A 25955-nucleotide genomic window follows, 5' to 3' on the forward strand; every position below is an offset into this window, starting at 1 on the left:
ATTGTAGTAGTTGAATGTGTTTGTATAAAAAAACCAAGAATGTATCCTCAAATTTAGTGAGTTTTACTGAAGATTGCCATATAGAGGAAATCTTAGTTAAGCTCGAATGTCATCTCATCTGAGCATTGGAATTTTAAGATAGTAGTCTTAGAATCAAACTTGTGTCTTTGCTTCCAGGACACCTGAAATATATAACCTGCCTATTCATAAAGTAGTTTAAATGGAGGGGTTCAATTATTTTGTCAGTATGTTGCAGAACCAACAAACATTAAAATCTGTATTTAGAAAGAGACCTGAATTGATTTTCAGTTAAGCTACGAGCATGAATGCTTAGTATTCATCTCTAACAGCCTAAGAGGAAAAAGCTTTTTACCTTTGATCTAGAATTTATTTAATCTTCTAGGACAGAGTTGGAGATTCTAGGTCCAAATTCCATGTATTTAATATGCTCCAGTTTTGCTCTGTTTCATGATGATAATTTTATCACTAGCTCTCAACACCTATTGTACTAAATTGCTGTATTAATATTAATATCAGGGTGTGAAAAATTCAGCTGGTAAGTGGTATGCAAATTAGCCTAATGCAAACTTTAATGGATTAGTGCACTCAAAAATTTCTTTGAGACAAAGGTAACTGGAATTGTAAAAAGACCAACTAATCAACATTAAAAGGAAAGATTGCCACAAGTAAAAGAATAAAATGCTTCAAAGCAAGTGTGACTATTTTAATCAAACAATATGAATGTAATGGCTGGTATAACCCTTGGATTACACTTTGGGCTGTAAACAGGTTTTTGTTCCCAGTACCAGTGATGTGAGTCGAATCACATTCCCTGCCAAAGTGTGCTGAAGTCATTACACCTGGTACCTGTGACCTTATTTAAAAATAGGGTCTTTGCAGATGCAATAAAGTTAAGATGAGGTCATCAGAGTGGGTCTAACCCAACATGATTAATGTACTTACATGGCAATAGAATTTGGGCAGACATACACAGAAGAAAGATGGCGCAGAGGCTGTGCGATGCTGGAGGCAGAAACTGAAGTGGTGCATCTACAAGCAAAAGAATGCTAAGGACTGCTGGAAACCGCCAGGAGCTGGGGGAGGCAAGGAAGGATTCTGTCCACAGGTTCAGAGGAGTGTGGTCCAAGGACCTTTGCATTTCATATTCTCGGCTTCCAAAAATTAGAGACAATAGATTTCTGTTGCTTCGAGTCAACCAGTTTTGTGGTACTTTGTTATGACAGCCCCAGCTTTCACTGTGTTCTGCCAAATTCATTCTCCTCTCCCCTTAATTAAGTCTGGGACACATCACAGAGATTTCTGGTCCATTTCTGTTCTTGAAAGTTGGCCTAGTTTAAATCTGCAATCTCGTATCTGATTGTCATCTCATCTTCCTTCACTCACAAGCAGTGTTCATGGCGGGTATCCTATTCCTGCCCTAAGTCCTTCTCCTCTTCTTGGTGAGAATGCCGAAAGTATCCCCCGAAGCCAGGTAACCAAAGTCCCAAGGGGATCATTTGTGGGGTCTAGGGCTACCTCCAATAAAACATGTGCTGCTCTGTCTGGCTGGATGAGTGGAATCTTAGAGTTGCTACAGGTGCGGAGGTTCCTGGAGAAGTTTCTGGAAGGTTGTCAGTATTTTAAATGATATAGAGGATGAGCTACATTTCATGTGCAAGGTCAGTGAGAGCACTGCCAGGTGCTGTGGCTCAGCTGCCTTCCACAGAGTGGGAATTCCAGGCAGTGGGACAAGGAGGAAGGCGGCTTCCACTCACCCTGGTTGGAGGTTGGCTGACTGAGGTTTTGAGATTTGTTATTAACTCAGGGTCAGCTGTCTGATGGCTCATCTCTAAACCAGAGCTTCACAAAGTGTGAGCCCCTGATGGCCATGAGCAGTACCACCTGCAAGGTTGTTGGAAGTACCAATTCTCATGCCCCACTTCAGACTCACTGATCAGAAACTGGAGGCAAGCCCACAGCGTCTGTGTTAACACACCCTCTAGGTGATTCTGAAGCACCCTAATATTTGAGAACTGCTGTTCTAATAATGCTCCTCTTTCCCAATTCAAAATGACACCCTGACTTTTCTAAGAAACAGGTGTTACTTTGTATGGCTGAATAGAATGATTTGACTTACTTTAAAAAATTATTCCTTTTAAATTCTCTGACAATTTTCTTTGCATCAGATACTTTGGCTTAAAAGCCTGGTGATGCACTTCAACTGGGTCAAAGAGAATCTCTTTTCTCCTTCCTCAAGAATGAAATTCCAGAAGTTTGATTTTAACTACTTTAAGCAGGGTGATTTTCACTTGAGTCCAATCATGTTTAAAGTGATGTTTACTGCCGTGGAATATTCCTTGAATAAGATGAGGCTGAAGGGTGGGACTCACCCTTCCCTCCTTTGTTTCCTTCACAGAAATGTTCAATATCAAACTTACTACACATTTTACATGCTTTTTGGTTTTGGTATTTCTAAAATCGTATGAAGATGAGTTTTATGTAGGGAAGGGCTTTTGCCTACAACCTTGACCAGTATTTGGCATTGCAGTCACTCAGGAGTTACTTGCTGAATGAATACATGGACAATAGCTTTCCAGAGTGGGTTTTATAGGGTCTGTAGATTTCAATGTTTATTAATTCATCAAAATGAAAATCATGGTTTTTTGTTCTCATTTTAATTTTTAGCGTGCTTCATTTCATAGGGTCCTCAGAAAATCAATCAATTTCATGCAATGTGAACAAGAGAATTTATTAGACAGATGTGGAAGTATAATGCTATAGGGTGACATGGGTGGACCGGATAGGGGAGGCTAAAACTGGAGACTTGGGGGGAGAATTATGATATGAAACCAACACAAAATAATCTGTCAGTAACTTCTGGCCGTGCCAGCAGGTCTTTCTGTAGGGATTATTTTTGGATACAAATCTGTTTTTCAGTAGTTGTGTTAGGCCGGACACCTCCCAGGGTGCAGGATTTCCACCTTCCTGTCCGCACACCTCAAGGCTCCCACTTCACAGATGTTTGCTGTTTTCTCACGTAACAAGGATCCAATTTTGATACAGTAGAGTTGGTTCCCACCCTTGGGACACTTGGGGGGCAACAGGCAGACACAAGTGGAACTGGAAGCTACAAAAAGAGAGACACAGTGTGACTTATCACAGAACTTCAAGGCTGTTATGGTTCGGATATGAGGCATCCCCTGAGAGCTCATGTGAGACAAAATAGAGGAACGTTCAGAGACAAAATAACCAGATTATGAGAGCTGTAGCCGAATCAGTGGATCAATCATGTGATGAATAAATAATTTGGAAATACTACTGTACTATACAGTAACTGTAGGCAGGTAGGGTGTGGCTGGAGGAAGCGGGTGTGGCTTTGGAGTCTTTATTTTGTCCCTGGCTCCTCCTTTTCTCTCTCTGCCATGAGCTGAGCAGTTTTCCTCCGCTCTGCCCCTCTGCCAGGACGTTCTGCCTCAACAAGGCAAGGAGTCAGCCGACCATGGACTGAACCTCTGATATCACGGGCCTCAAATAAACTTCTAAGTTGTTCTTATCAGATATCTCAAGCACAGCACAGAAATCCTAACTAACACAAAGGGCTTGGTTTCATTTAACTTGTCCACGTGGGGAACTCTCTAGTGGCAATGACCAAGAAAGCTGAAATGAAGGTAGCAAACAGAATCAACAGAAACCAGTGTCCAAAGTGTTCTAGTGTTCGTCCTTTCCTCCACGCCATCACCTTCTTTTACCAGTCTGAGATGTTTTTTCCTGCTTTCCCCCACGTGCACATTTTCTAAGTCTCGCCTCCTCTACGAAGCATTTCATAAACACTTAACCCCATCTTTTCTTCTACTAATATTAAGAGTACACATTTTTCAGTACCATATTTGACATTTTCTGGTTAGTTTTTCATATGTCCTTTTCTCCAAGACAATTTTAAGTACTTTGAGAAATTCAGTTGGTCACTCATCTACCTGTATGTCCTATTCAGCAATTAACAAGAGGCTCAAATAATTTTGTTGGAACACTTGATCCTTAAATTCTGGATTTTGGGTGCAGGTATAAGTATATAAGAAGAATTATATTTGATGGGTCTGGAATAACTAATGTTAACAGATTAAGGGAGTCAGCCTGAGTACCAGCAATGTTACTGTGCTTCTATTAAGCAGAAGACAGTTCTTACCCATGTATCTGAACCTATAGGATGAAATAGGGAAAGGAAGTGAAGAATTACTCATATGCACCAGATGCACTGGCATTTTGCCCTTGGTAGGAAGCATTTTGTGCAAAAGAATGCATTTCCTTTCTATGTTCTCTGTCAACCAGCTAGAGAAGATTCTAGCTGTGAAAAGTCTCATCCATCATTGGAAGGCATGGAATTTGGAGAAGTCCAAGGGATTATTCCACCTCTGGTAAAGAAATTGGTTTTCTCACCTTTTGGACAGGCCATGGTCACTGTTATTTTAGTATGTTCATAGTTTAAATGCTCTTATTCTGTTTTCTTTTTTTTTTCAGACTACCAATACCAAAGGGCCCTTCCACCACTTCCACTAATGAACCCTTCCACATTCAGTTTTCACATTCCCATACTTATGAAACCCTCCCAGGTCAGAAGATTTCTCTCTCCTACAGCTCTTATCACATGCTGCTGTGCATTAAAGTGATTCATGCAATTACTGTGCAATGTTACTCCTCCAACTACTGTGAGCAATTTGAGGGGTACAAAGGGTCCTTTATCTTCAGCCCACTCACTATGCCTTGTGCAGTGACTTCCACATATTGGATGCTAAATGGATTTTTTTGATGAATGAATTTCCCTTTCCTGTTGGTTGTTGGTGGATATTTTTGAAATTCAGACAGAACATTTAATATTCATAAAAAATAAGCTCCCTGGGGAAGCCATTCCTTCTAACTTTTGAAAAGTGAACTTTATGTTACTTTGAAGTTCGATTCTAAAGTGTTCCTTATTTCATTTTAGATAGAGAAGGAAAAGAGTAGCAAAGAGCACAATGTAATCAAGAACACCGTTTAATCAAGGTGACATTCAATTCAACTAAAAATTACTAGTATCCCAACTTGTCATGAGTAGGTGGAGTATAAAATATAATTCTAGCTTCCTCTTCCTTTGTAAATGCATTAACTCTTACATTGATGCAATTCTATTTTTTTCCTTTTTTTTTTTGGTGGTGCTGGGGATTCAAACCCTGGCCCCTGTGCATGCTAGGCAAGCACTCTACAAAGTGAGCTATATCCTCAGCACCTTGATGCAATTCTATAGTGCTACTCCAAACAGATTCTCTGTGACACCAACTTTTGCTCACCAGTTTAAGAAGGCAGGCAGAGACAGACCTTATCTTTAGGGGGAAAAAACGCTTTGAGTTTTATGATTATGTGTGGGATCAAACTGTATTTTAAATTACTTAAATCTCTTATTAAGAAATGCACATATGTTGGTTTGATTGTCCCCAAAGGTTCTGCAAGTTTGAGCAATACTGGCTAAGTATTCAACTTTTTAGCAACCCGATTTTTTTCAAACTTAGATTGCTGAAGTCTCTGGGCACTTAGTACAGGTACAGCAGAGGGGTTATAGTAAAGCAGGTATTTGCTAATTAAGTTTTGCAAAGAGATTTGAAAAGAACAATTTTTGGAAAAATAGCAAAAAAAAAAAAAAAAGAGAGAGAGAGAAAAGAAAATGGAATTTTTTTTAATAAAAGAGTTCCATGAAGACTTTTCTTCATAACAAATAAAGAACAGACACTAACTCTAAACACATTTCCAAATACCTGACCCACCTACCATATTATGATCACAGACCATTATTTTATCCTTCCTGATATCCAAATTCCTTTTATTTTCTGCATATATATTTTTAATAATATTCTAATATTACATTTTTCAGAGAAAAAACTTATACGTAAGTACAGGTGTTGCATAATGCTTTCAGCTGTTTTCTACCACAAATGATTGTTTTTGAGAGAGATGGCATTTGGGTAATGGTGTTAACCGAGCACCCAAAAAATGAAAAATGGAGTTTTTTAATCTATGAGATGAATCAATAGTGTTTAGAATTGGGCAATGTACATGGAGGACTCTGTTTTTCTGTCTTTTGTGTGGAATTGTTTGGTTCAGATGTGGCATGAAGGTCAGCAGCCCCAGGTATTCACCTCCTGAGCTGTGGCCACTCAATGGCCTGTTCACTGTGCCACTGTGTGTACTCTCCCTCATGGGCCAATCTTGAGGCCTGATAAAGAAGTTGAATCTTAATATCAACTTTACATGGATCAGGAAGACCTGGGTTTGAATAATACCTCTTTTTTCTGGGCCTGAGCCTATTTGGCCAGAAAATGAAAGAGGGGGCAAGGGGGACCACATGGTTTTTGCATTTCTTCTTGTAAATGTAGGAAGGTTTCAGCAAAAGTTAGATGTAACAATTCCACAAGTTCCCACCGGATACTCCATGCAGATTTAAGATACAGTTTTGAAATGTATTGCAAGGCAAATCTAGCTGCCTATTTGAATTTCAAATAGTTCCTAATCTCTGACCATCTTTGTGTTTTATAGGAAGCTTAGTTTGGGCTATTTCAGGGTCAGACTTTATCTTAGATCAAATGTGCTGCTGTGAAATTTCTCCTTCCAAGAAATTCACAAATGTAATGCTAATAACAATATACTTATGGAAAATGGAGACTTAATGCCACTTCTTAAGTATTCAATTGGCAGAGATAGGAGTGATAACTTGGAGACTTGGTGAAGGTGTGGGAGGGCAGTCTTTATTATGTGTTTCAGATTGGAATACAATATGGTAAAATCATTTCTGGAAAGCAAGTTGATGCATTGAATCAGTCAAAACTTTATTCTTAAAAATAATATTTACCTAGAAATCCCATTTTCTAAGTTTTATCCTAAGGAAATAATCTTAAACTATAAATCTATCTGTGATAGATTTATCTATCTTAGCACTGTTTATGATGGCAAAATACAGGAGGAAGCTCAAATATCTAAACAAATATTGGTTAAATAAATCATAGAATGCCCATACAGACTTTTGCAGACATTGAAAATTATGTGGCAGAATAACAGATGAGGAGGAGGAAATGGTTTTATGATATATTAAGTGAAAAAGAGCAATTTATAAAATATCACATAGAAAGTGATCCCATTTTATCTTTTAAAATTTACACTGTATTCAGGGTCACCCCTGAGATGTGCAAGGCCCCAGGGATAATTTTTCTGGGGGCATCTGTCTACATAAATAATCAGTCACCCAAATTAGTGTGTCAGCACCACACCAGTAATCCAACACTAAGCAGTCTTGAGCAAGAATATCCTACCAGCTAGGGGAGCAATCTGGGTTGCTCTCTGGGAGTGAAGATCTGGGCTGGAAGTGGCGTCACAGGCATGAGTCACTCAGCTTGGGGGGGCATTTGGTTGATTTGCATGTGTGGTAGGAAAGAGAGACAGCAGAGGGTTGGAGAGTTTCTTTGGGAGAGAAACCAAGTCCTAATACTGTTGGCTGAGGGTGTCTACTTGAATAACACTGCCAGCCTGGGCACTGGAGGTGCTGGAGGAGGACTTAAAGAAAATTATGGAAGATATTTCTGGCAGTTGTTATCTACATGAAACCTAGTCCGGCCTGGACTGCACGGTTGGCCCCTTGCAGATCTCAACACCCAGAGGGAAAATCAGACAATTCTGGGTGTGGGGAGGGGCACCTCCAGATGCCCTGATGAGATCAGGAGAAATGCTCTTCACACTGGGGTCGAAGGGTTTTATGATTTCACTTGAATAGAAAAAAAAACTGGAAAGATATACATCCACATTAATGGAGCTATTTCTAATCATGGGTGGTTATGTTTTGCGCTTTCTGTTTAAATCATTAAATTTTTTTTTTCTTTTTGTATTTGGAATTGAACCCAGGGCACTTTAACACTGCGTTACATCCCTAGTCCTTTTTAGTTTTTATTCTGAGACAGGGTCTCTCTAAGAGGCTGAGAATCTTGCTAAGTTTCTGAGACTGGCCTCAAACTTGTGATCCTCTTATCTTGGCCTCTTGAGTCATTGGTATAACAGGCATGTACCACTGCACCTGACTTAAATTTTTTTTTTACCACTTCAAAAGATGAATGGATAAAGAAATTGTGGTATATGTACACAATGGAATATTACTCAGCCTTAAAGAAGAATGAAATTATGGCATTTGCTGGTAAATGGATAGAACTGGAGAATATTATCCTTAGTAAAAGAAGCCAATCCCAAAGAACCAAAGGTCAAATATTTTCTCTGATATGTGGATGCTAATTCACAATGTGGGGTGACTAGCGAAAAAGAGAGGTACTTTGGATTAGACAGAGGGGAGTAAAGGGAGGGGAGGCAGTCTGGGGGTAGCAAAAACAGTAAAATGAATCAGACATTATTACCTATGGGCACATATGATTACATGACTGTACATCATGTACAACCAGAAGAATGCTCCATTTATGCTCCATTTATGTATGATATGTCAAAATGTATTCTAAATATACTGTCATGTATAACAAATTAGAAATAAAAATAGGTTGAAAAATATTTTTTCCCAATAAAAAGAAATCATTATTTTTTTTTAATTAAGGAAAGGTTACTTTTTAGTTGATGAGGTATAAATGCTAGGATGCTCCATACCAGCTGAGATGAATCCCGCGTGAGAGCCTTTCTATGGAGAGGCGGGGCCACGGCTTACCTAAACAATTTTCCCAGTCATAGCACGTGTTGTAGCCACAGGATTCCTTCTTTGTGCTATTGGATGCGAGTTTTGTCCTTTCAAGTCTCCATTTTAACTGTGGTCCATCTTGGCAGGAACCAATATGTAGAAAATGGAATTTCTGGTTATTTAAACATTTCTCCGCCAAAAACTTACAAGCAGATGAAGTAAAGTAATGGCTGGAATCCATATCAAATACACAGATATCTTCTGAGGAATGACTGCCCAAGGAAGGAAAGCAAGCGTTTATATATGAAGTCCATAAAATACAGATGGCACACAGCTAATTTAATATGTAAACTTTCCACCCAGTTTTCTTCCCTCATTTTTTTTTTTTTTTTTTTTGCCCTATTTCTCCCCTTTCAGTCCCTCATTTCATCTTGCATGCTGCCTGGGAGTCATTATTTTTAGTCTCGATATTCTTCCAAATTGAATTCAAGCTAAAGCCTGAAGAATGCAGTAGTCAAGGTCTTCCATAATTTGATTCCAATCAACTTTCTTTTCTAGTATTATTTTCCCATTCTTCTAAATACCTCTTAATCCCCTGACAGTTGCTTTGATGTCTTCTAGACTGTTAAGGCAATTCTTCCTTTGCTGTCATTCAGCCCTGCTCAGTGAGCATTCTCTACCTATGTATGTCCAACTCAGTTTCTGGTGATGTTTTCAAGTTTACCCAGATCAGCCCAGTCCATGACCTTCTGTATCTTCTCTGAATTCTAAAATACTTATAAATTGAAACATCAGCTTAGAACATGAAATATAGATTCTATAACATTATATTGCTTTTCAAGTGTGTGTTGTACTGTGATTTAGAGGATGGACATTTAAACCATTCTCCAGGTGACTTGTTCATCTCCCTGAGTGGATGGATGGGGCCTGGAGAAGAGACAAGTGACCAGTTTTTCTCTTGTTGAGAAATCAAGATCTCCTTGATTAGTCCAACTTTGAGTTTCTTCTCCAATGTCGACCTTAGAGCCAGTAATCAATGCTCCCGTGTGATAGACCATTTCCAGGAACTAGAACCTAAAACTGGCAGCAAAAACTGTGGCTCCTGTAACACCTTAAACTCCTCATAAAAAAGACATGAAGGATATAGGAAGAGGGTGGAGAGGAAAAGCAGAGATGGAACAGGATTTCCAGGGGACAGCTTGTATTCTCAAGATACATTGTACGAAAAAGAAAAAAGCTTCCTCTGATTAAATGGACGATGTGAATGTCCTATGTAGCCTCCAGATGTCCATCTGCTGGTGAGGGGACTGTAGTAGCAAGAAGCCACATGGACGAGGGTAGACAGTCACCTTTGGGCTGAATTATGTCATGGAGTTACACAGAAAAGCATCCTGTTGCACTCTCCAAAAAAGACAAAACTGCATCCCTATGAATATTTGTGCATCTTTAGCCCAAAGGAATATTGTCGCCGCCTGCGGCAACAATTGCGCAGGTATTTATCAGAGGGGCCTGGAAATAAACTATTTTTCCTATATTCACTAATTCATAGTGGAAGAGAGACTTTGAGAGAAAGATAGGCTTTGCTTATAGGAAGAGAAACTTTGCTTATCAGGAAGAGAGACTTTGCTTAGAGGAAGAGAAACTTTGCTTAGAGAGAAAGTTTTAGAGAAAGAGGCTTCTATGCTTATCAGACATCTATTTCTTCTTAGTTCTGCTGCTTCTTCTTAAAGGTGCATCTATCTGAAGTCCTTCTTTTCATAGGTGCTTTCTATCTGCTTGCCGCTGCTTCTTCTTCCTTTCTGCTAATGGCTTCTACTCCACTTCTTTCTGCTAGCTGCTGCTCTTACTGCTGCTCCTTACTGTCGCGCCCCCGCCCACTGCCCGCTTATATTCCCTCCAGGAGGCGGAGGGCGGGGCCACGCCAGTTGCGATCAGGCGAGGAGTCAGCTGCCCTATCACGGCAAGGGCCAAAACAAGCAGGCCCAAGCAGGCACGCTCGGAACACCTGTGCACGCATTCTGCATGTGGACTTAACTGAATACGGTCAGTGATAAATCACCTGAGTGTGCTTATGTCAATTAACCTCCTCACCACCAATGTGATCAGGCGCCGTTCTGTCTGGCACAGCCCCCAACAAATATGACAGCCAATCAAAGTGAAGTGTGAAATATTCACAACTGTGCAGTCTTTTGACTTTCTACCCCAACATTCATTCTTTCTCCTGCTCAGTAACCGAACTCTAATTCAGAATGGTTATGTGTCCCATTAAAGAACCACATTCCACAAAGCCTTACTTGCTGGTGCATGAGGCTCTGGGAATAAGAAAAAGTTAACAGGATAGAAGCAAATGGTAGGTCTTCTGAGAAAACTTAAAAAGAAAGAATGCACCCTGATATTGGTCTCCCTTCCTTCCTGCTCTAGCAATCTTAGACCTTGAAATAACTTCAAGGATGGCAAAACTGAGAGCAGAAAAGAAGCTCCACCTTATGTGAATTGAAGGAATCACCATGCTAGCTGTGGACCACCCATCTCTACATTTATTTTGTGACATAAACAAGCAATATTTTATCTTCAGTGAATACTACTTTGATTGCTTTTAAATTCAGCCCAAACTACTCCTTAAACTAATGAGCAGTGTTGACACCCCTAGTTTGTTTAATAAGGAAAAGGCAGTTATGACAACCAAGAGGAGATAGCCATGGAAGTCACATAAGGACTTGTCAGTTTTCTTCTTTATGCTTCTCAGCCTGAAGAAAAAATAATCAAGTGGCGTGTGTGGTGGGGGGCAGGGAAGGTCCTTGCTCACACCACTTCCTTTATTTCAAACTATTGGAGTTCCGATCTTTCCTTGTACAAGAAGGCTTTAGCATAGGTGAGCCTGACGTGTTTAAATGGAGAAGAGTAAGTCTTTACAATCAAAATGAGACTGTTTAAATAATAATAATAAAAAAAGAGCTATGCAAACTTAGGGATATAGGTTGAGAGATAATTTTAAAAGTTTGCTGCCCAGTGGGGAAGGAGGAATTCCACAGAGCACAGGGCTATCAGTTATGTGAAAATTAATATGTCTCATGTTTGTGCTTCAAGAAACTCAGCTTTTCCATCCAGCTGGTTATGTAAGACTGGTTTTTCCAATTTGCAAACAGTCCTCAGAGTCGCTCTTACCCACAGTCTTCCTCGGGAGACATACAAATGCATTCAGATCCTGACTGTTTTTGACCTGGCTGACAATGTCCCTTTAATTTTGTCAGAATATCTGAAACAAAAGAAAAGAAGGAAAAGAACAGTGCATAGTGTGGATACCCGGTGATCAGCATGAATTTAGGTGAAAAAGCAGGGGCAAAGTGTTCTCAGTTATCTCGTGAATTTCAATCATTCATTTCAGCTTTTCCAAATAGGTTGTCCTGAAATATTCCACCTGAAATGTCCTTTCCAGCTCACCTACACTGTCATTTCCCATCCAAAAATGCTCTTATGTTCAGAGAACTAAAGAAAATAAATTGGTGGAATTTTTTGTTCACTTGTTTTTCAAATGCTCATTGAACATTTCTGATGTTCCCAGCACTCTGCTAGGTTCTGGGGATAGTGGGTTGGGCAAAACCTGACCTGGATTCTGTGCCCACAGTTTGCAGTCTTGTGGGGCAGGCGGACTATTGATCAAACACAATAATACATATAGAATTGCGGCCATCATTAGCACTATTAAAGAAAAGGCATATAATCAAGCAAATTGATGCAGTAGAAAGGTTAGGAATGGCAAACTAGGGAGGGATACTGTTTGAAGCGGATGAAGCATCAGGTATGAAAGGGCTCCCTAGGGAGTCAGCATGTGACTTTCCTGGAACTGAAAGGCGGCCAGGTCGGTGCAGTTGAAGTGCAAAAAAGCTGAAGCACGTAACACGGAATGGCCCGAGAAGCAGAAATGTGGTCAGCTGTGCACAGTCTAATAAGGCCTTTTTTTCTCTTCATTTTCTAAGCCCTGGAAGGTCTCTGATGGGTTTTAAACAGGGGATGGTGTGAAAAAATCAGGTATGGGTTTTGAAAAAGCAATGAATTCTGGCTTCTGGGCAGAAAATAGATTTGGAGAGGCATGGGGGTTCCAGAGAGACATGTCAGACAATCCTTGAGGCTATTATAGTAATTCAGGTGAGGGGGGATGGTAACTTGGACCAAGGTGCCCAGGTGAAGTGGAGAGAAATGGATACACTTGAGATATACACAACAGGTTAAAACCAATGATATTACGTATTGTGGTTAGTTATGAGAGCTTTTAGGTGTGATCCTTAGATTTCTGATTTGCATAAGAAACTAGGCACTGTTATCTTATCTGAATGAAAAAATATTAGAAGATGCTTAGTTTTAGGGAGAGAAGGGAGATAAACTGTCCTTCTCTACACTTGTTGAATTTATGGTCTCTTTAAGGAAAAACCCAGGGGGAAACCTTGGTTATCTTTGTTTATAGTGAGGTCCACCCAGAGAACCTGTGGGCTGATTCCATTTGGCCTGGAACTGACCCCCTGAGCATGTTGAATGAAACTACCTTCTTTGATCTGGATCTGATGAATCAGACACCCACCCCCACAGGACCAGAATGACCTTTGTTAATTGTCAAGGGAGGAAAACCAGTGGTATGAAGAAATTGTCACAGGTTGCAGGGCAGAACAGTGGGCTCAGCTCTGTCTCTCCTCTTAGCCTATTAGGTGGAAGGTCTGAAAAGGGAAGGAAGGAGGTTTAGGCAAAAATAAAGATTGGAAAGATCCATAGGATTTTCTTCTTTGTTGTGATTTCCAATCCCCACTATTATCCTCTGTTAGGTCCTTCATTCCCTCTGGTGAAATCTGGCCCAGAACCTTTATAATCATGGAGGCCTGTAGCTCTGGAAATGCTGCAGCTACTAGGATTTACATTGACATGGGATTGCTCTTTAGTTTCTTATAAAGTCTTACTTCTTTGCCCTTTTTAAATAAATCCACACACAGGCCCCAAAGAGAATCAGCTATCAAGTGGCCCAGAGTGTACTCTGTCACTGCTGCTTTTAAATAGTCAGTGACCATATGCTGGGTTCTTTGGTCTTCCCCATAGCCTCAGGTTGAAGCTTCTGCTGGCTCTGAGCTACCCATCATGCCCAGCACAGGGAAACTAGAACATTCTTTCATCTTTGAAGTGCTGAGGGCAAGAGGATCTTCTGAGGTGCTGCTGGGGGTGTTGAGTTCTCAGAAGGAAGAAGAAGTAACTGCAGCATCTCACTTCTTCATGAATTAAAAACATTTTCACACAAAGAATTAAGGATCTTTCCTGGCTATGTGGCAGTTTAAAAGTCTCTTTACCTTGTTGAGTCCAGATTATTGTCTTTTTCTTTCTTTGACTGATTTCATTAGTCTTTCTGTCAATATAGTGTGAGATGGGATATTTAATTCCTTTATACAGATACAGAACATGAACAGGTGCTCCTGGGCTCCATGCCAGCTGACTGTCTTACACAGAACTTGCATGAATTGAGAGCCATTCTCTTTTAAAGCTTCACATTATTTGATCCCATCTGTAGTAGAGCTATGTGTTTACTGAGAGTCAGCTTTGCTTGTTTCCAATCTACTTATACCAGTTCTCATTGTATACATTTTTAAAGGAGGAGAAATGGTTTTTAAAATAAAAACCCAGGTTAAGATTTTGGTCAATTAAATAAGAGATTTGCAAAAGTAATTTTTGAGTTAGTTGTAGATGAAACCACTGAAAAGAGTCTACAAAAATTCAAATGCATTCTCTAATCATATTTGCTCTTAAAATGTTTTTGAATTTCCTCATCTCTTCAAAACAATGGTTCTCAACTCCAGGGGAACATTCGGATTAGCTAGGAGTGTTTTTATTTATTTTGCTTATTTCGACTGGAATTTTTATTAGTTGACACACAAAAGTTGTACATATTTATGCAATCTCCTCTGATGTTTGGATACAGTATACGCTGGGTAATGTTTAAGTCAGAGTGAATATAAATCTATCTCATCAAACAGTTATCATTTCTTTTTGGTGAAAATATTTTAAACCCATTCTAACTAGATGTATTTTTAAACAAGTGCCAAATGTTGATCCCATCCTAGCTCAATGACCATAGTTAGAGGAACAGATCTGGAGCAGATTTTTAGAAGTTCACCACTTGGAGGCAAAAAACTTTGTTTTAGAGAAGTTAATACAAGAAAATATAGATGATTGTTATGGTTTAGATATTACATATCCTCTAAAAGTCCATGTGTGAGATAAGGCAAGCATGTTTAGAGGTGAAATGATTGGATTATGAGAGTCTTACCCTAATCAGTGTATTAATCTCGATAAGGATTAACTGACTGGTGACTGTAGGCAGGTAGTGTGTGGCTGAAGGAGGTGGGACATTGGGGGCATAACTTTGGAGTATGTATTTTGTTCATTGTGAGGGGAGAATCTCACTCTGCTTCCTGGTGCTACGTTCCTAGCTGCTGTCCTCTGCCATACCCTTCTGTCATGATGTTCTGCCTCATCTCATGCTCTGAGGAATGGGGTCAGCCATTCTTTGGACTGAGACCTCCAAAACTATGAACCCACAAATACATTTTTCCTCCTCTAATTGTTTTTGTCAGGTCTTCTTGGTCACAGCAGCAAAAAAGCTGACTGAAACTGACAAATGGAGCTCATTTTGTTCAAAGAGCATTAGAAAATTTCTGTTTAGGGTTAATAGTAACATGCCTACCTAATTAGTATGTTTCTTACTTCTTTATGGCTCTCCACTTGAAACAAAAATTTCAGTTAGCCTCCAATTTTTATGTTGTTTGATGAGAGATCTTCAACTCCTTCTAAATATTAAAAGCTTTATGTTGAAAGAAAATTGAACACACCCTGTGAAATTTGAAGACCTCTACTCAAGGAATTACTTATTATTTACTGCCTGAAATCATCTACGTGAGGTGGACTATGACCTAGCCTTCCAGTGGAATCTTCTGTTTTCTGATCCCAAACACAATAAAGAAATAGCACTGATGTAGATATACTCTCAGGGAGCTTGGCCTTATCAGAATCCTGAATCCTGAGCTACTCACCTTCTTCACAGGTGAGTGAGTTTGAGATGGGTGGTGTCCAGGAATCCCCCTTGCATGTGTACCGTGATGGCCCAGCCACTACAAAGCCTTTGGGGCAGGCCAGCTCAATGGATTCCCCAATTTTATATGTTCTCTGGAATGGCATAAGCATCAGGCCTTCCTGGACAACCGGCTTGAGACACTCTGCCGCTGAAGGGAGAGCAACATTTCAGACATGGTTAGTGATGCAGAGTACTCAACAACTGTAGGTAGATTGTTTGTGATTCAAGAAGTGATGTTAATGAGATTTACTCCATTCGTTTAGCTTTGGATCACAAAACCTCGAGGTGAAGGATCCCTGGTTTCCCCTAAAACATTTCTCCTCTGAACAACTTCCTCAAGTCCTGGTATCTGTGACTGATTTCTAAGGAAATGTCTCCAGACACATCCAACTTTCACTAGTACACCCCTGGGACCTTTTACTTTCAAGGAACAATTTTCTGTCCTTTTCTACCTTTTGGGTTTTCCCCAAAGTGAGTTACCACATTTTGGGTGGCACAGAAGTAGGACATTCTAATTGATACCTGTCTCAACTCTGCTTAAAGGTATCCCATAATAAGGGGTCCCAATGTGGGCATTTTTGAATTTCAGAATTTACGTAGCATGGCTGTGCACAGGACCTACGAGCTCATTCACTTTCTCAGCAGAGTAGTCAGTGTGCTCCAGGAATTATGCCCCAGAGAAAATTGCATCTCACACGAAATCCCATTTCTGATACACTAAGAGTCTAAGTATTATCTTCTTGGGACTCATCAACTTGCATCCATTTTTACATCAGGCCAGGCAGATGTCTGTAGTTAGATAGCGTTTGCAGACTTCCTGGATTTCTTTTTAAGTGCATGCTTCACAGTTTTGTGTGTCTGAGGCTAATATCCAGGGGCAGGAGAACTGAAATATGGAGACGTTTTGAAATCTAATTTTAGCAAATGAGCCGCCCCATTTACTTCTTCGCTAAATCTTTTCACCATAGTTACTAAAAAAATAGCAAAGTGTACTGATCTGAGGGTGTGATTTTTCTCTATTTATATTGGGCACATTCATGCTGCAGAGTAGTCACACAAAATGTTTGCCCAGGTCTCACGTTGGCAGTCCACATCGCCTCGTCTCCAGGTCCCATCTGGCAAGCATCTGAAGTACTGGTATCCAGCAGCTCTAAATCCAGTAAGGCACGAAATCTCAACTTCTTCCCCAACCGAGTACAGTTTCTTTTCATTCTAGAATTAAAATAGAACCCAGAAAATTATTAATTCAGTGAATTATCATATGTAAACATCTCAGGTTATCCTGAATTCTGTCTATTCCATCGCCTTTGTATCCACTCAAAAGTTTTCTCAAATTCTTCTCCTAAACACTTCCCAAAGTTCTTCTTTCCTTTTTCATCATCAGTCTTTCTCATGGCATTTATTAATCTCTTACCAGGAAAACTTTCTGCTTATTCTTTGAACTGAATCCATTTTTTCTATATGGCAATTCTAAATTGGTAAAATAACATAAAATAATATAATATTATATATATTTCTTTTACTTAAAAACTTGCTCTTTACTATATATGGGATGACCCACTATAGCTAGACTAGAAAAACTATATACACACTGTGTTCTGACTATAAACTGAATAATGTATCCTACATATACAGCAAACACACACTTGTTTCTGTAACTGATTACAAATAATTTAAAAATGTTATTCATTTTGCAGTAACCCATTGGTTATTACATACTTTTCTAATAGATAAAGTACAACTACTGTCATGTAGAGGTAGGGCTTGCTAAAATTTTTAATCTGCATCACAGAAGAAGGAGGAGGAGGGGGGGAGTAGCAGAAGGAGGAAGAGGAAGAAGAAGAAGAAAATTTTCAACATGGAAATGGATTTTATATTTCTTAGTTTGGAATATTAGCTTTCAACTATTTTATCATCCCCACTTCCTGCCATTTCTTTCCATAAAACCTATGTTCTAGTGAGACAAAATCACCTACCAGTCTTCAAACATAATATTCTCTTTGTGCCTCTGTTTGTTCAGTTGGCCCTATTTTTCTACCCAACACCTTTTTTCCTTTCTTGAAAGAACCAACTACTTAGAATGTCCTTTGTGAAAACTGCTGTGGTTTCCACGGCACGTGGTATATCATCCTTTCAGTGCTGGGGGGCAACTTATAGAACTTTATTTTATAAGGTTTATCACATTTATCAGCCTCACGTTGATACTTGGTGGCAACTCCACAGTTGGATCTCTGTCTCCCCAAAACTTACATTGGCCTTAAAAACTTTGAAACTATGCAAACATTATCCCTCTGTCGGGGGTCGGGACTCATAATGCAAGAACTGCCTGGTCAGTTATTCTCTGAGAACTGAAGTTGGAATTCTTAAGGGAGGTAAAAGCGCAATCATCAACTTTTGCTATTACTTGGCCACATAATTAAACTTGTCTCCTGGAAGATTCCTAATTTCCTGGATACAGAAAGACTGTCCTACTGTTGATTATTGCTGGTGTGTCTTTATTTCCAAGCAAAATGGAATGATCAATAGGATTAATGATTTCCATGTCTTATGCAAAGGTGGCACACTATTTTTATGTGAATTTCTCCTGAAATAAATTATTGCCTTGAACATTTGTTGTTTCCATTTCTCTTACAAAGCCATTACCTACATGTGTATGTTGTAACCATCAAATTTAGACCAATACATCTGCTAGACTGACTAAACAAGGAAACCTTAGCTAAAGTCACTGTATTTGCCTATAGGGCTAGGTCTTATTTTGGTCACTGAACAGATGTCCCCAGGTGTATTAACATGATTACTGTAGCCTGAAGTTAAGTGTGTCTGCCTCTGAATCCATACAGGAGCATTCTCCTACTAGGAATTCCAAAAAGTGCTCATTAGGAAAACTTAGGGTTCTAAAAATTGAGTATCTTCTCCTAACCTCATGTTAAAATTTAAATGCCATTGTGACAGTATTATGAGGCAATCAGGTCATGAGGGCTGGTCACCTTCATGAATAGATTAATGCCACCATCCTGATGAAAAGATAAGTTCTGCTCTGCCCTTTCTCTATGCCTTAAAAATGCTCACTTGCCCTTCAGCTTTTTTATGACCTTATGATATAGCACAAAGGCCCTAGTTAGGGATGATGCCATCATTTTGGACTTGCCAACTTTCAGAATTGTGAGCTAGATAAATCTCTTTTCTTTATAAATTACCCAATTCCTAGCATTCTGCTATAGCAACAGAAAATAAACTAAGACAAATAGCATTTAATTTTATAAATGGAGTCATAAGAATAATGAAACACTGTTTAGTGACCTTGTATGATTTTAAAATTAAGGTGTTAATAGTTTTAATATTTTTTTCTCTGGAACTGGCATAAGTAGATTAAAAGTTATTTGGGTAGTTGGATCTGACGATTATGAAATTTTGAGAATACTGTCCTAGGGCAGGGACCAGCAAACCTTTTCTACAAAGAACTGGAATAGTCAGTTGCAAGTCAAAAGGTGTCTGCCACAAGTACTCACCTCTGCTATTATTGCATGAAAGTAGCCATAGATAATAAGTAAATAAACTTTATTTTAAAAAAGTAGTAGGCAGATTAGGTCTTTAGAGCATAGTTTGGTGGCCCTTGTTCTAATGTATTAATTCTCAAGGTGAGACTTCCTGACCTAGCAGCATCAGTACTGTGTTAGGTATGGATACTTCTGGGCTTCACCCAAGATCTACTGAATCGGAAATTGTAGGAATAGGACAGGGACCTAATAAGCCCTTCAGCACTTTGGTGAGGTTGAGAACCTCTGCTCTAGAGTAAAGATTAACTAAAATTACTTCCCTCCCAAAATTTTCCTCCTCTTAAAATCTTCAGGCATGGTACTTTGCACATGGGTAGAACATAGGTGAATAGGAAAGACACATTACCTTAGACTATAGCACATAGATATTTAGGTGCTAACCTTGGAGAATCAAGTGTTATTGATCTTTGATTATAAATGTGATATAGTTGGAAAAACACTAATTTAAAGGTTTAAGAAATGTAAAATAAATAGGGACCATGCCTTCTGTGATCAATTTTAAGTATTATGTATCTCCTAAAAGATTTACATCTAAAGCCACAGGCCTATCTTACAGACTGTATCTGATTTTTATAAAAAGCATAGAAACATATTGTGGCTTAATAAAAACACAAGAAATTAAAAGGTGCATTACAATGGCATTGGCTGCGTAAGAGCTCTACAGATTCCTCGCCTCATCAGACAATACAGACTCAGTGACTTCTATGATAGATTATGGCTAACTCTAGTTTATCTTTTTGATGACATGTCTTAAATGAAGGCATTAGTTTGCTCAAACTCAGAAACAAACAGTTACACTTAGTTGAAGATTCTTACAAGTCATCCAAACCTATATCATGCTGAAGTTCCATTCTCTACCCACACAAATATATCATTATCATTTGAACCAAGTGGTACCAAGGAACACAGCAACCTACTGTCCTTTGATCAAATAAGTAGGTATGAAGACATCTCCAGTGAATTGAAGATGAAAGAATGGTCAAGCATTTCTAAATATTACTTTGTATATTTTAAGTCAACAGGAGGTTATCAAAATTAAAAAACTCCAATTAAAAGAAAACAAGTTTTTTTTTTTTTTTTTTTTTTTTTTTTTGGTACTTCAAAATAAAAGTGAAGGTCCAGATGCTTACCCAGATAAATCCATTTTCTGGAAGAACTGGTGGAAGACATCCTGAATCTACCTCCAGCTCAGGAAGATCTACCTCTTTAATTTCTTCATTATCACTGATACATGGCTGCCCACTAAAAGGGGAAAACAATGTGTACACATGTTCACACATATTTACCTGTGTATGTATATGCATAAACTGTGTGCATGCGTACACACATATTACATACATGTATATAGATTAAATGGAAACTATTACTCAGAGACAAGGGTAGAGCAGATACAGTGCCTCATTAATAAGCTGTGTTGACATAAATAAATTTCTAATTATTTCTTTACTCAGCAGCAGAATAATGAATATCCAAACTGTATCAGTGAAGGAAATGACCCACTCTTTCCTCTTACCCAACCTTACTTATTTTCCATTATAGAAAATGTGCAGTCCTCCTCTTGATGCTTCTCTCCCTCACAGCCTCTTCCTCCCTGCTGAGGGGCAGGGTTATTGCACTCTCGGGTTCTTGATCTCTTGTAAGTGGGATCGCACATGCTCCAGGTAGACCAGCAGCCCCAGTTCCCATCCACTGCACCTGGAGGAAAGGAAGGCCCACTCAACATCTTGGCGCATCTGAGAGAATTTGAACTTTGAAGAAAGTCCAACCTGGTTTCCTCTCTTTAAGCTGTGTGACCTGCTTTGTGGAATACTACAGGATCATAATGAGGATTAAAAGAAATTGCTGGTAGCAGGGATCTGATACTTGGCCTGATTTCCTATTCCTGTTCCCACAGGACTTAATAAAATGACAACAATTATGGATTATTTTCACTATGAATAAATATACATGCATGTTTGCCCACATATTTATACATATATATATATATATAAATATGAACATTTTCTGAATAGAATAGATATCAAATTGTTTTTTAAAGGTTGTAGGATATGTTCTCAACTCCATGCATCATTTTCTGTCTAAGGAGAATTTGAGGTAATTTTGAACATAACTTAGCCCTGCATGAAAACTTTGGTTGCGACTTAACTTATCCCTTATTTCAATGCCATCCTCTTATATTATGATACATTAGAGGCTTATAATAACAGTAGCATATATTTTATTTTATAATGTTTTATTTTTTCATTTATTTAATGTTATAGGCATTATGCTATGCATTATAAAACACAAATTAATTTTAAAGCTTGGGTACATACTAGGATTATCTTCATTTGATAATCTGGAAGAACAGATTGTGGCACAGAGATTTTCCAGCATCACATAACTGGTAGGTTGCAGCTGAGAACTAACATCAAGGTCATTTGACTTTAGAGTCTAATTTTTTGAAGTTTTATTTTCTTTGTGCACTTATACAAGGTGGAGTTTGTGAAAGAGTATTGTCTTGATTGTCCAACCTAGAGGATCTTTTGGGGGAGAAAAGGTGCCGACCTCACAATCAATTACTGATACTTACTAGATTTATAATCTGGAGACCGTCTCTCACAGTTCTTGCCATAGGTGCCGCTCTGACATACACAGAGACATTCAGTTCCTGAGAGCATGGGACGGCCATTATTGGGGCAAGGAGCACACTGGCAAGGGTCAAATTTGGCTGCATATTCTTGAAAAGCTTTCCTGAGGTTGTTCCGTTTAGTTACTGCACAGGGAATGTTTCTTACCAAGTCCACGATGGGAGCAAGCTAGGAAGAGCCAACAGAGAGGAGGTCTAGTCATGCCCTCTGACAATACACTGCCATTACTGTCCAGTTCTCATGGAATGAGAGGCAAAACCTGGAAAAATCCCTACTTCAAGGTATTGCTGTAAAATCAACTATAGCTGCCTGTTGAGCCATTAGAGAAAGGTCCTCTACCTGAGGGCAGGTGTGACCGACCTGAAACTCACTTCTACTGTGGAGGAAGGCATCTTATCTGCGAGGCGTTACTTACTTGGACTTGCATCATGTGATTCATTAAGGATAAAAGTGCTGAGGTAGTTGACCAAGGGTTAGGTAACTCATTATTGCTCTGCTGAAATCTCTTCAAAATTGATTCTTGCAAAAAAATCTAGAGAGGATGAAGACTGCTTTCCTTGTTCTCTGTATTGGTAGGGGCAATACTGGCTTTTGGTGAAGCCAAAAGAGAAAATGTGGAGTGGGAGAAAATGGAGAGATGAACTTACCAGTGGGATGGATGGAAAACTTACAGTAACAAATAATGAAGGTAACGACAACAAAAGAAAGGCAGTGCTAATTTTACTAGCTTTTTAAAATCCCAAAGAAATGACTATTTCAGGTACGATGTGACTTAAAAGTGCCCGGATGGATAGCCGTGCCTCATTTTTCCACCATAACCTGTGGAGTTCAATATGTTTTCATGCTGCATGTAAATGACTTCATTTTCATGATGATTGAACTCCTTTATCTTCATTTAAATGAAGTAAGCATAATGGCCTCTTTGGAAGCCTTTTAAAATGTGGTTGTTATATGCAAAACTGATTCTAAATGGAATTTGACTGGTATGTGGGCAAAGCATTCCATAAATAACAAAAATCAACTTTTAATGTAATTACAGCAAATACAAAACTGGTAAATTGAATCAATGGTGATAGAAACAGGAAGTCAAATGGATCTAAAATCCCATTTATCCCACAGCATTATAAGCGAAGATTTATGAGTGCTCATCAAATATAGAGTTTCCAGAAAGCCACAGAAACTTCCTTTATTGTTGCATGGGGGAGATGAAGAGTACTACTCATGGTGAGTTTGAACAATTTTATTCACAAAATTTCCTTTTCCAGTATTTTATGCATGGTAGGAAGTCTAAATACTGTACCGGAATGCTTGTTTGAATAGCAAAAGCACTAGATGAGCAATTGAGCATTTTTTTTAAAAAGCACATTGTGTATGCATATTAAAGAAATACATTTCCTTTAGCATGTGAAAAGAAAATGGAAAAGGAATTGCTCGATGTACAATTTGACTGCTAGAGAACCACTTCAGCTCTTTTACTCTCAGAGCATTCAAATCTTACCTCAAAGTTAATCACAGCAGGATTTTCCTTCACTGATTCTAACCACTCGGAGAATACTTTCTCCTCTGGACTAGAGGACCCTTTCTCCCATGCCAAAGCTGCTGCATACTCACTCCTCCCACCTCGGACCAGGGATATGGACTTTTCTGCTCCCTGCAAAAAGGAACCTGCAAGGTGTTCAAGAAAATTATCCATTTAATTGTATGGAAAGTGTACTCTTCAAAAAATATCAATTTGCACAGGACAGAGAAGTAGATGGTACAGTCAAGTATCTCAGATAAGAAAAGTTAAGTGGAAAAACAAGGGAACACTTATCCCCATAGGGAGTTCAACATAGACATGATAATAGTGCCAGTACTACCACTTATTGAGTATATGGCATCTGCCAGGGACTTCGCATACATTGTGGTATATAATTCCCACAACGACCCTGAGCAGGAGACATTAGCAGCTGTTAGTTTAAATGTAGATATTGAAATTGAAAGTAATTTGTCCCAGAACACATGTTTAGTGAGAGACATCACTGGTATGCAAATACGACCAAGTTCTTGACTACTTTGCCCTTTACTGTTTGATGCCAACCCTCTAACTTTTTACTTGCAGCCCTGCAATAACATAACAATGAGCTCTGGTATTTGATCAACTGCCTGCCACATTGGGAACATCCAATTGCAGGTAAAAAATGATAGAAAGCCTTTAAACTTAAGGGCAGGTAAAAAATATTTATGTAAAAGGAAAAAAATAAGTAAAACTCAAGTGTTGACACATTAGAGGAACTACACAGCACAGATCTTTAATACAAATTTCAAATCAGTTCCTACTAACTTATGACAATTTTAACAAATAGGATCTGAGTAGTAGGCAATTAGAGTGAGAACTAAGATCCAATGAAAATTTTGCTGTTAATGTCAAAATTTCAACTAATTACATGAAATAGGGGTTTCTCATTAACAGGAAACCTTGGTCTAAGCATAAATAGCCACCACTGTGGGGAAGACAACAAAAAATTCTGTTTATTTCATCCAGACTCTCTTCTACAATTTTGTTTTTGTTTCTACATTTGCATATTTTTTTGCATACTATATTTTTAGAATAATAAATATATACAACTTGTTAGTAAGTATACATCTATACATGTATTAGGTATATAATCTCAAAATAACTTTCAATAATGTTATTTTGGATTTGAAACATTTGGAGTTCAGTTGCTTAATTGAAAAAAATTCAGAGTTAGAAATGGACAAATCTGTGCTCCCATGTATGCTTTTCCTTCAATATGTTTTTGCTTTGGGGTGATTGACATTAACAAGAAATTGCTGAGAAGTTACCATATGCTAGAAGACTGAGAGAAATATAAAATATTGACCCTCGATGAAGAGTCAGGATAGGTACATAAATATAGTAGCAAAACGATACAAAATTTTAAAATGAAGGATGAAGAAGGAAGGAAAAGGGAGAAGGAAGGAAAATATGAGATAATACTATTCCTGGAATCAGGCTACTAGGAAACTGGATGGAACCTAGAGAAACTGGAAGAGAAAATGTCCAGTACAGACTCATCGTCCTCAGTTTAGAGAGGTACACAGGAAGGGGAGGGAGAGAAAAATGAAAAGAAAAGATAGAAAACAAAACAAAAAACCAAAAAATGTGAATAACAACAACAACAAAAAAATCCCACAAAGAAAGTAAATAGGTTTTGCCAAGTATTACCAAGTGGTATAAGCAATTCATGGTTCCAGAGGAAAGAAGGTGAAAGAAGGCCAGACTCTGGCCTGTTAGGGCGGCTGGTGCTCTGGAAGGAGGACTGAGGTGTAACAGGGAAGACTCACTATGGAGATGGTGGTCTTCAAAGTCTGGGACACCACAGGCAAAAACCCAAATCTGGCAGACGTGCTCTGTTCTGAAGAGAAGGTAGATGGGCATCCGTTTGAGTCAAATTTGAAGGGGAAGAATGACAGGAGCAAGAAGAATGTGAAGCCAAGAAAACTGGGTTTATTCTCTAGGTTTCAAGATCACTGCATTCTCTAGAAGAAATAAAAGGTTTTGTGATAGGGATTGGATAGGATTCAGGTGTATCAGGAGCAGTACGGTGTCCGCTGGGTAGCCCTGGGAGATTGAAACACCAGTTTGAAGACTGTTAAGTCTGTGGCTGATTTTGCTGTGTCCTCTCATTCCAACAAGTCATAACCGTGGTCTGTACCTCTATACCAATTCAGTTCCCAAAGTAGTCCTGATTCCAATCTAGTATTGCCTCTCATATTTTTAAGTAAGCTTTTCTACTGAACTTAATTTTCGCACATAAAAGCACCTCACCATAACTATGCAGTTCGATTAATGTTTTAAAAGTGAACACGCCCTCACAGTCACTGCCCACATGAAGCAACAGAGAACCAGCAGAGCCCTAGAAGCTTCCTTAATGCTTTTATTCAGCTGTTTTCTCACCCCCAAATGCAACCACCAACTTTACTATTCTTATACA

The 25955-nt window shown here is 38.8% G+C and overlaps 1 protein-coding gene across 2 annotated transcripts in view; it reads right to left on the reverse strand.

The window, feature by feature from the left end:
- Window positions 1-2339: 2339 nt before the first annotated feature.
- The window catches only part of C6 (complement C6), an 81763-nt gene continuing 58147 nt past the window's right edge, over window positions 2340-25955 (reverse strand). Inside the window, exons 10-18 of one of the 2 annotated variants that reach the window (XM_047555971.1) lie at window positions 23477-23643; window positions 21921-22146; window positions 20872-21043; window positions 20479-20590; window positions 16871-17003; window positions 15751-15939; window positions 11852-11942; window positions 8717-8958; window positions 2343-3127 (exon numbers count right to left, since the gene is read on the reverse strand). In XM_047555971.1, coding sequence (XP_047411927.1) covers window positions 2946-3127; window positions 8717-8958; window positions 11852-11942; window positions 15751-15939; window positions 16871-17003; window positions 20479-20590; window positions 20872-21043; window positions 21921-22146; window positions 23477-23643 — 1514 coding nt within the window. In that variant the 3' untranslated portion in view covers window positions 2343-2945. Of the gene's footprint in view, window positions 3128-8716; window positions 8959-11851; window positions 11943-15750; window positions 15940-16870; window positions 17004-20478; window positions 20591-20871; window positions 21044-21920; window positions 22147-23476; window positions 23644-25955 lie in introns of both variants that reach the window. The other variant, XM_047555973.1, reaches the window with a different exon arrangement.

The sequence above is a fragment of the Sciurus carolinensis genome, chromosome 6, assembly GCF_902686445.1.
Source record: "Sciurus carolinensis chromosome 6, mSciCar1.2, whole genome shotgun sequence".
NCBI lineage: Eukaryota > Metazoa > Chordata > Mammalia > Rodentia > Sciuridae > Sciurus > Sciurus carolinensis.